The sequence below is a fragment of the Suncus etruscus genome, chromosome 11 (genome assembly GCF_024139225.1).
Source record: "Suncus etruscus isolate mSunEtr1 chromosome 11, mSunEtr1.pri.cur, whole genome shotgun sequence".
NCBI lineage: Eukaryota > Metazoa > Chordata > Mammalia > Eulipotyphla > Soricidae > Suncus > Suncus etruscus.
Window position 1 is genome coordinate 9,806,353 of NC_064858.1, and position 9,198 is coordinate 9,815,550.

Sequence of the window (9,198 nt, forward strand, 5' to 3'; positions counted from 1 at the left end):
TGACCACGCCCCATGGCCCGAGGCGGGGCGCAAGGCCTGATGCATCAATCAGGGAGGAGCAGCCGCAGCCCCAGGGTCGCGCAGGCGCGGAAGGATGCGTGCTGGGGTTTGTGGGCGTGGTCTCCATCTGACCACGCCCCAAGCCACGCCCCAAAGCAGGAGGCAGGCCTAGGGATGCGCGGCCTGGGCGGACCCGGCTTCCCAGGGTCGGGGTGGCACCGCCCTGGGGGGCTCTGGGGGGTTCAGACTCGAACGCCCGTGGGCACCCACGCGCTGGAGGGGTCTGCGATCTCGGGGTGCTAGTGCCTTTTCCGCCCGGGCCTGGGGGGAGGGGGTTCAGGGGCCCCCAAGAGCCCCGCGCAGCCAAGTGGAGCCAAGTGGAGATTTGGAGAATCTTTTAATGCGCATCTGCTCGGTCCCCGGCCCGCCACACGCTCCTAGGTCGCCTAACGCAGGGCCACGCCGCAGTCCGGCGACACCTGGGAAGGGAGCGAAGGGCCGGGACGTGAGAGGGGCCTCCGCGGACAGCCTCCACGAAGGCCCCGTGAGCGTGCAAGGCAAACGCCCTCCCGCTGCGCCACTGCTCCGGGCTCCAGATGTGGGCTTTTTTTGGTTTGTTTTTGGAGCCACACCAGGTGACGTTCAGGGGTTCCTCTGACTATGCGCTCAGAAATCGCTCCTGGTTTGGGGGACTCTATGGGATGCCGGGGATCGAACCCAGGTCCGCCCTAGGCTAGCACATGCAAGGCAGACGCCCTACCATTGGACCACCGCTCCAGCCCCAAGTGTGGGCTTTTTGTTTTGCTTTTGGGGCCACACCCGATGACGCTGGGGGGGGGGGTCCTCCTGGCTATGCATTCAGAAATCGCTCCTGATTTGGTGGACTATAGGGGATGAAGGGGATCGAACCCAGGTCCGCCCTAGGCTAGCGCGCGCAAGGCAGACGCCCTACTGCTTGCACCACCGCTCCGGCGCCCAAGTGCGAGCTTTTTTGAAGGTTCCCGGGAAAGGGCCTGGGTCTTGGGGGCGCGTGCGGCATGGGAGACAAGGATGGGGTGCAGGTGGGGACCTCACCGGGCTCACGGTCCCCAGGTCCGGGTGCAGGTGGACGTGCTCCAGGTCGGGGTCGAGCAGGCGCAGCGCGAAGTGCAGGCAGTTGCTGCGCGTGGGGTGGTAGCGCGGCGGGTCCGAGTTCATGGCCTGCTGCACGCGGCGCTGCAACGCGGCCTGGTCCACGCCGCCCCGTCGCCTCAGCACGCGCCACAGGGGCCGGGAGCGCAGCAGTGGCCGCTGGCCCTGCTTGGACACGACGCCCTCGCACGAGCCCAGGAGGGTGCCCCGGCTCCTGTCCATCGGGCACTTGCCTGCGCCAGGGACAAGTCAGGGGACTGGACTGCGGCCTAGCCAGGGCCTGCCCGGTCCCCCCACACCACCCCGACTGCCCCCGGGCCCCGGGCTGGGCGTCCCACTCACCCTCAAAGTGGATGATCTCTCCGTGGCCACAGTACACGCCCACGTGCGCGCCCACCCAGCTGCCCACGGGGGACTGGAGGCGGAAGAGGAAAAGGTCTCCGGGCTCCGGCTCCGAGGCCCCCAGCTCCACGGTTTTGAAGTGGTTGCCCAGGAAGCCCTCAGACAGGAAGAACTGCAGGGTGCTGGCCGCCCCTGCCACCGCCTATGACAGAGGGGGCCCTAGGGCGCACTGGTCCTCTGGGACCTCAGGGACCCCACTTTCATCCTCCCCTCTCATCCCACCCCTCACCCTGTCATCCCAGAGGCCGCTGGGTCAGCCGGTACCTTGACAGAGCAGACGACCTGGGGGATAGAGAAAGGGGGTGAGCTGTGGTCGCACCCCAGGGTCCTCCCTTTGGACAGGTGTGTGGCCACTAGTAGCATGGACCCAGCACCTCTCTGCTAAGGGACAAGACACACCCCCACACCCACCCCAGCTCTGTACTGCTGTCTTTGCTGGGGATTGGGGCATTGGGGGGCCTGAGCAAAGGGATCTCATTTCCTACTTAGGTGACCCCTGCAAGCCCTGGGGGCCTTGACTTTGGGGAGGGGACAGACACTCTGAAACCCTCTGGGGGCACCTTACTTCTGTGCATTCATCAGATTATCTGAAGTGATCAGCTGCGAAGGGGTGGACAGCAGGTCCCAGGGGGTCAACAGGCAGGCGAGGGGATTAAGGGGCTCTCTGTGTATTACCTGGGACGTGAAACTCATCTGGAAGGAAACACCTGTGGTCAGCAGCTGTCGATATCAGAAGTCCAGACCCCATTGTACCCCGAGAACTCTACGGGCCTACTTCCCTGCTGCCCCCACTGTCCCATGGCCACATTCTGGGAGTGGGGCCAGGCCACTGGGCAGGTTTTCAGCTGCTACAGGCTCATGTGCCCTGCCTCTAACTCCCCTGGATAGGCCCAAGTGTCCAGTGGGAGTTATAGTCAGCAGGGGGCCCCTGAGCTGAGTTGGGGGCTCAGTAAGATGCCCCTTCAGAGGGCCTTGAGCCCCACCTGATATACTCAGTGACATTCATTGCCAGCAAAGGCACAAATGTGTCAATCCTGACCATGGGGGCTGGAGCCATAACGCAGCGGTAAGGCATTTGCCTTGCACTAAGCTGACTCAGGACGGACCTCGGTTTGATCCCCGACATCCCATATGGTCCCCCAAGCCAGGAGCGATTTCTGAGCACATAGCAGGAGTAACCCCTGAGTGTTACCGAGTGTGGCCCCAAAACAAAACAAACAAAAAAATTCCGACCATGGCCGCCAAGAACTGTGTCCTTCACTCCTCAGAGGGAAAACTGAGGCTGAAGGCCCAGGGAGGCCAGCCAGGGAGGGGGAGAAGTGGGCTCTGAGGATGGAGGGCGGCTGCAGTGATTGTCTATCCCCTCCTCCCACCCCTCACTGCTGGAAGGACGGACCCCATGTGCCCTCCCAGGAAGTTTCCCCTGTCTGACTGTGCTGCACCTCTTATCTGCTCACCTCCCCAAAAGATGGGGGGCTCTCCACAGGGTGTTGGGACAATTTCTCGGTACCCATCAACTTTGCAGGGTCTTGGTCCCAGGGGGATCCCCATTTCTAAGCACAGCCAGGGCTGGCCCTTGGCTCTGGTGGGTCAAACCCACATCTCCCACTCATTCCTGTGGAGCTTTGGGGGTCAGGTCACCACTGTCTGTGGGGACAGAGCTCCTGGGCACCCCCTCCCTGGGTCCCGACAGCTCACCTTCCAGGCTCCAGTGAGATAGGCCAGTCACCCCACTCCAAGGGGACAAAAGGCACAACAAAGAGCCTGAGGGCCTGGCCTAGCGCCTTGGCCACATCAGACCAGGGTGTGGCTCCCACCCCTGCTGGCACCCGTCCTCTCACTGGCCCAGCCACTTGGCCTCCAGGGCACCTTCATGCCTGCCTCATAAAGTTGGAGGAAACAGGGGCCGGAGAGATAGCATGGAGGTAAGGCGTTTGCCTTTCATGCAGAAGGACGGTGGTTCGAATCCCAGTATCCCATATGGTCCCTCGTGCCTGCCGGGGGTGATTTCTGAGCATAGAGCCAGGAGTAACCCCTGAGCGATGCCGGGTGTGACCCAAAAACAAAACAAAACAAAAAAGTTGGAGGAAACAGCCCAATCTCAGCACCCCTGAAGACAGCAGAGACTTCAGAGGGTGTTGATGCACAGAGCAGTGTGCATGCATGGTCCTAAGCACAAACTCAGCTTCATCTGAGGCTCTTCACCGCTTCTTGTCCACTTTTCTATCACTATCAACAGAGTGGGTACAAAGAACTGGGGAGCTAGAAGGAAGAAAGGGCCAAGTGTGTGTACTTTGCATGCCAGAGGAGTGAACCGCCAGCACCCCAAGGTCCTCTGAACACTGTCAGAAGTGGCCCCAAAGCACTGCCCAGGGGTCACCCCAGGAAAAACAAAGCAAAGTAGCAAGTGTATGGAGTTTTTCCTTTATTGCTTCAGAGCCTCGCTCCATGGGCTTGAAAATTTTTACTTTTAGGAACATGAATGTATCATGACCCTCCCTCTCTGCGTTTCTGCTCTGAGGAACAACAACGTGGCACCACCTTCCCTCTGGTGGCAGGACCCTTCATTCACTTCAGCCTCCTGCACAGTTAGGGGCACAGAGCGTCTCCGGCACACAAGATGCATGAATCTGTCCCAAATGTTCACATTGCCCAGTCCCATGAGCAAAGCTGGCTTGAGGTGGCCACTATTTGCTGCCTCTCCCTTCTGATTTTTCACCCTTCTCTCCTCTCTTCCTGCCCATGTTTCTCTCAGTATGACTCAGCCTCACACCAAGACACTCGGGGGATCTGTACAGAAAAGAGACACGCTGTGCAGAGTACAGCAGGGAGAGCTTTGCATGGGGCTGGCCTGGGTTCGGTCCCCAGTAACCCATAGGGTCCCCAAGCCCATCATAAGTGACCCCTTAGCATCACCAGTATGTTCTCTCATATTGACTACGTGTGCATCAGCAGAACTATTCCCACATCTCTGCCCCAGCCTTTCATCACGTGTTAGATGCACTTAATCCATGAGTGCTTCTGAGCATGTAACATTTTTTTGTTTTTGTTTTTGTTTTCCCAGCAGCACTCAGGAGTTACTACTGGCTCTACGCTCAGAAATCACTCCTAGCAAGCTCAGGGGAGCATATGGGCTGCCGAGGATTGAATCCAGGGTGGCCGTGAACACGGCAAAAGCCCTACCTGCTGTGCTATCATCCAAGCTCTAACAGTGATAACTTCTGTTTTTAATGATCTTGTGCTTCCAAGAGCTAGAAGGAAAAGGCTTTTACTCACTAGGTACCCATCACTTCCAAAGCACCATATGGGGACCCTGGGCAGTCCCTGTTACCCCATCCCCCAATTTTCTGTGTAATCTTACCTGATGGTAAAACCAGCCTATTTCTGGGAGGGGTCTATGGAAGGTAACAGAGGGGTTGCCTCAGGAGTACAAAGGGGATTGAGAGATTCTGGAAGCCTGAGCAGAAGTAGGGAGCATGGAGAGATGGCAGATTCAGGATTAAATTCAGGGTATCTTAAGGGGCTGCTTAAAAGGTTAGCCCAGAAGCCACACATGGTGGCTAGGGTGTATTATTAATAAAGCTTCATGTCTCCTGAAATCTGACTGCTGTGGGTCATTTCCTCACCCCTATCCTGGAAGGGGATGCAGGCGCCTGGCCTGGCTGAGAAAGGCCTCACCATCCATCCACCATCATCCAGCACCATCGAGGACTCTTATTCATTCAGGGGTCCTCAAACTATTTAAACAGGGAGCCAGTTCACTGTCCCTCAGACCACTGGAGGGTCTGACTATAGTAAAAACAAAACTTATGAACAAATTCTTATGCACACAGCATATATTTTATTTTGCAATGAAGAAACAAATACAAATACAATATGTGGCCCGAGGGCCATAGTTTGAAGACCACTGAATACTTTAGTCCCCCTCCACTGTCCCATCCGAAGAACTTCCTCCAGCATTTCTGGGCTGTGTGGCAGAGCTTTATTCTTGTCCATGGAAATTATTCTTGTCAATGGAAAACTGTTCCACTCATCCAGATGACTGATTCTACAGCAAGAGCCAGTATCTTGACATCTTTTAGTACTTGGTTTAGGGTGGGGGGGGTCACACCCAACATTGCACAATGTCAGGATCAGCGGCAGGCCACTTTCACCCCTGCACCATTTCTCTGGTCTCTCTTGGCATCTTCATCTTCTACAATCACTCACCCGCATCTTTCTGGGTGAGTAACCACAGTAATTCCCAGAACTGGTTCCTGGCACATCCTGCTAGGTTTACCCTTATCTGGTTTCCCCACTGTCCCTTGATTTGTTTTCAGCAATTTGGCTTGCATGTACCTAGGAGTGGTTTCTTTCTTGGTGATCTGCAGTTCTAAGGCATTATTTTCCACGTGTATTTGTCTTTATGCAAAGGAAAGATTTTTTGTTTTTGTTTTGGGATCACACCTGGTGCAGCTCAGGGATTACTCCTAGCACTACACTCAGAAATCGCTCCTGGCAGGCTCAGGGACCATATGGGATACCTGGGTTGGCCAAGTGCAAGGCAAATGCCCTACCCATTGTACTATCACTCTGGACCTTGGAAGGATTCCTTTTCATTTACCCTACCCCTTTTCTTCTTACAATTCTAATACCATCACCCTCAACTGGCAGATTTTCTCCCCCACTCAGCCTCCATATTTTTTTCTGTTTCTCAGCTGAAATCTATCACTTCATAATTTCTCAATTTTACTAACCCCTTCTGACACTTTCACTGACAACTCATTAAAATTTTAAGTCCTAGAATTTTTTTCTCTATTTTATCTATTAGAATTCTTGACCAATTTATTTGTGACCATCTTTCCTTTTTTTGTTATTGGGCCAAATCTGATGATGTTCAGGACTTACTCTTGGCTCTGCACTCAGAATCATTCATGGCAGGCTCAGGGAACCATATGGGGTGCCAGGGATTGAAGCCCGGTCAGCAAGCCATAAGGGAAGTACCCTCATTGCAGTACTCTAGACCTTAATTTTAGTTTTTTTTTTTTTAGAAAACATATTTCTTGAAAGCAACTGTTTATTAATTGACCAGATTACAAAAATATGGTAGGTACCTTAGTTCATCATTCTAATCAGCCAGTTGATCTGGTCTTCCCTGTTGCCAGCATCTCCACCTTCTGCAAGATGGGTGGTCTTTTTCTTCTTCCCACCTCGAGAAGATAACTTAAAGGGCCAGAGGAAGTTGTTTGCCTCTTTGAAGCGTTTTCCAACAGTGCAGATCTCATGAATCAGATCCTCCATGCAAACAATGCCGTATTTACCAAGAGTTCTGGCAATCAATGCATTATCTGTTAGGGCAATTCGCTTCTGGTGGATTTTGCCATAACCACGCTCATAGATCAACTAATTTACTGACTTCAGGTTTGGATACCCCATGCAATATAGGGTTCTACAATCCTCAGCATGTTAATTGAAGCCTTGTTGAGCTTAACAAAGGTGCCATTGAAGATCTGGCGAAGGCGAAGAAGTTGCAGCACCTTTTGGACCTTAGGGCTCACACCATTGATATCTCTGATGCTGATGACAAAAGCCAATTTGGGTTCAGCAGGAACGTAAAAGTTGCCAGCTTTTCTCGCCATCCTAGCCATCCGAATCTCTGTCCTGTATATCTGTCGATACTTCTTGTGATAATGCTTAGCTTTTTCATAGATCAGCTTTCTCCTTGCCTTTTGAAGCATCTTTTGGGCAAACTTCTTTCTCAGGCGCCAAATCTTCAGCTCTGCGAGATTCTTGCGCTTTCTCTTCAAGGTTTCTGGAACATCAGGAACATCAGAAGCTGCTGCTGCTAGCTTAGCAGGAGCCTTTTCCGGTTTAGCAGGAGCCTTCCTTTTCTTTTTTTCTGCGCCCTCCATAGTTCCAGTCGGAAAAGAGGCAGGAAAACATTTCTTTAAAATAAAAAAACTTTGGGCCCAGAAAGATAGCACAGTGGCATTTGCCTTGCAAGCAGCCAATCCAGGACCAAAGATGGTTGGTTCGAATCCCGGTGTCCCATATGGTCCCCCGTGCCTGCCAGGGGCTATTTATGAGCAGACAGCCAGGAGTCACCCCTGAGCACCTCCGGGTGTGGCCCAAAAACCAAACACACACACACACACACACACACACACACACACACACACACACACACACACACACACACACACACACACACACACACACACAAACTTTGATTGGTTTTGGGACCACACATTAACTCAGGGGTTAATCCGGTTCTGCCCTCTGGCAGGCTCTGAGGACCATACAGTGTAACCCCTCCCCCAACTTCCTGCCAGTCTCACTTGGAGAGGGAGCCCCCCACCCATAGCTGGGAGGGGTCTGGTTGGTAATTTAAGGGGTTGCCTGGGAGAGGGGTGGGAGATTCAGCAACAGAGCCTCAGCCAAGAAGACTCAGCATGGAGAGATGAGAGGATAGATGCAGGCACAGGAAAGAGGCTGCTTTTTATCTTTTTTTTTTTTTTTTTTTTTTTTTTTTTTTTTTTTTTTTTTTTTTGGTTTTTGGGCCACACCCGGTAACGCTCAGGGGTTACTCCTGGCTATGCGCTCAGAAGTCGCTCCTGGCTTGGGGGACCATATGGGACATCGGGGGATCGAACCGCGGTCCGTCTCCTAGGCTAGCGCAGGTAAGGCAGGCACCTTACCTCCAGCGAGAGGCTGCTTTTTAGAAGCCATGTGAGACATGCACATGGCGGTTAGGGCCTTATAATAAAGGTACCTGACTTCTACTGATTGGCTGTGGGTCATTTCCTCGCAGTTGTCCTGGGCCTACGAACCCACCAGGCTGAAAGGGGTTCAGGTGCAGTGCCGAGCCGAGAAAGGCCGAGCCGAGAAAGGCCTCACCGTCAATCCACCATCATCATGGACTCTTATTAATTTAATTAATACAACAATATGGGATTGAATATATAATATATTTAACATATAGTGAATATATAATATATATTTCAATCTATGTATATAATTGAATATAGGAATTGAACTAGATCTGTCCCTGGTCAGCCGTTGGCAAGGTAAATGTCCTACCTATCTCTCTGGCCCCTTATTTTTAGTTTGTTTTGGGGCCACATCTCGCAGTGGTCAGCACTCACTCCTGGCAGGACTTGGGGACCAGATGGGATGCTAAGGAGCAAACTTAAGTTGGCCACTCTTGTGACAAACACCCATCCTACTGTCTGAGAACTCTGGCCTGGCTTTAAGTGTTTCTAAGCTCCCTTCCCACTCCTTCCCAACCACCATGTGTGTGTTTACCTCTCTCTCAGGCAAGATTTCAAACGAGACACTGGGGACAATGGATTATCTTTCCCCAAAGAACCACATAGCTGTGTTCAGGGCTTAATCCTAGCCCTATGCTCAAGGCTTACTCCTGGTGAGACCTGGGGAAACCACATGGGGTGCTGGAATAGAATTCAGCAGGCAGTGTGGCAGGCAAGAGCCTCCCCCCACTGCTTTGTCTCTCGGGCCTCCCTGCCCCATTCTTCCTTGATTTTCATTATATCAGAGACCCTAATGGTATCATTTGCATTTCAGAACCAGCTTGATCTTTTCTTAGAGAAAGGGAGCAGAGGTTTGCTGGGGGCCACCAGCATGTGGAGGATCCATGATTATTTCAGTGGCTGTCACGTGTTAGTG

The 9,198-nt window shown here is 53.1% G+C and overlaps 1 protein-coding gene and 1 pseudogene across 1 annotated transcript; both read right to left on the reverse strand.

The window, feature by feature from the left end:
- Nucleotides 1-168: 168 nt before the first annotated feature.
- On the reverse strand, nt 169-5,238 carry LOC126022939 (uncharacterized). Its single transcript, XM_049783948.1, has 5 exons — nt 5,212-5,238; nt 1,798-1,815; nt 1,474-1,675; nt 1,075-1,364; nt 169-321 (listed from the first exon to the last, which is right to left on the reverse strand). Exons 1-5 carry the CDS (start codon nt 5,236-5,238, stop codon nt 169-171), a joined length of 690 nt encoding a protein of 229 aa, XP_049639905.1.
- A 1,337-nt stretch (nt 5,239-6,575) lies between these two features.
- On the reverse strand, nt 6,576-7,424 carry LOC126022382 (60S ribosomal protein L7-like; annotated as a pseudogene).
- Nucleotides 7,425-9,198: the final 1,774 nt, after the last annotated feature.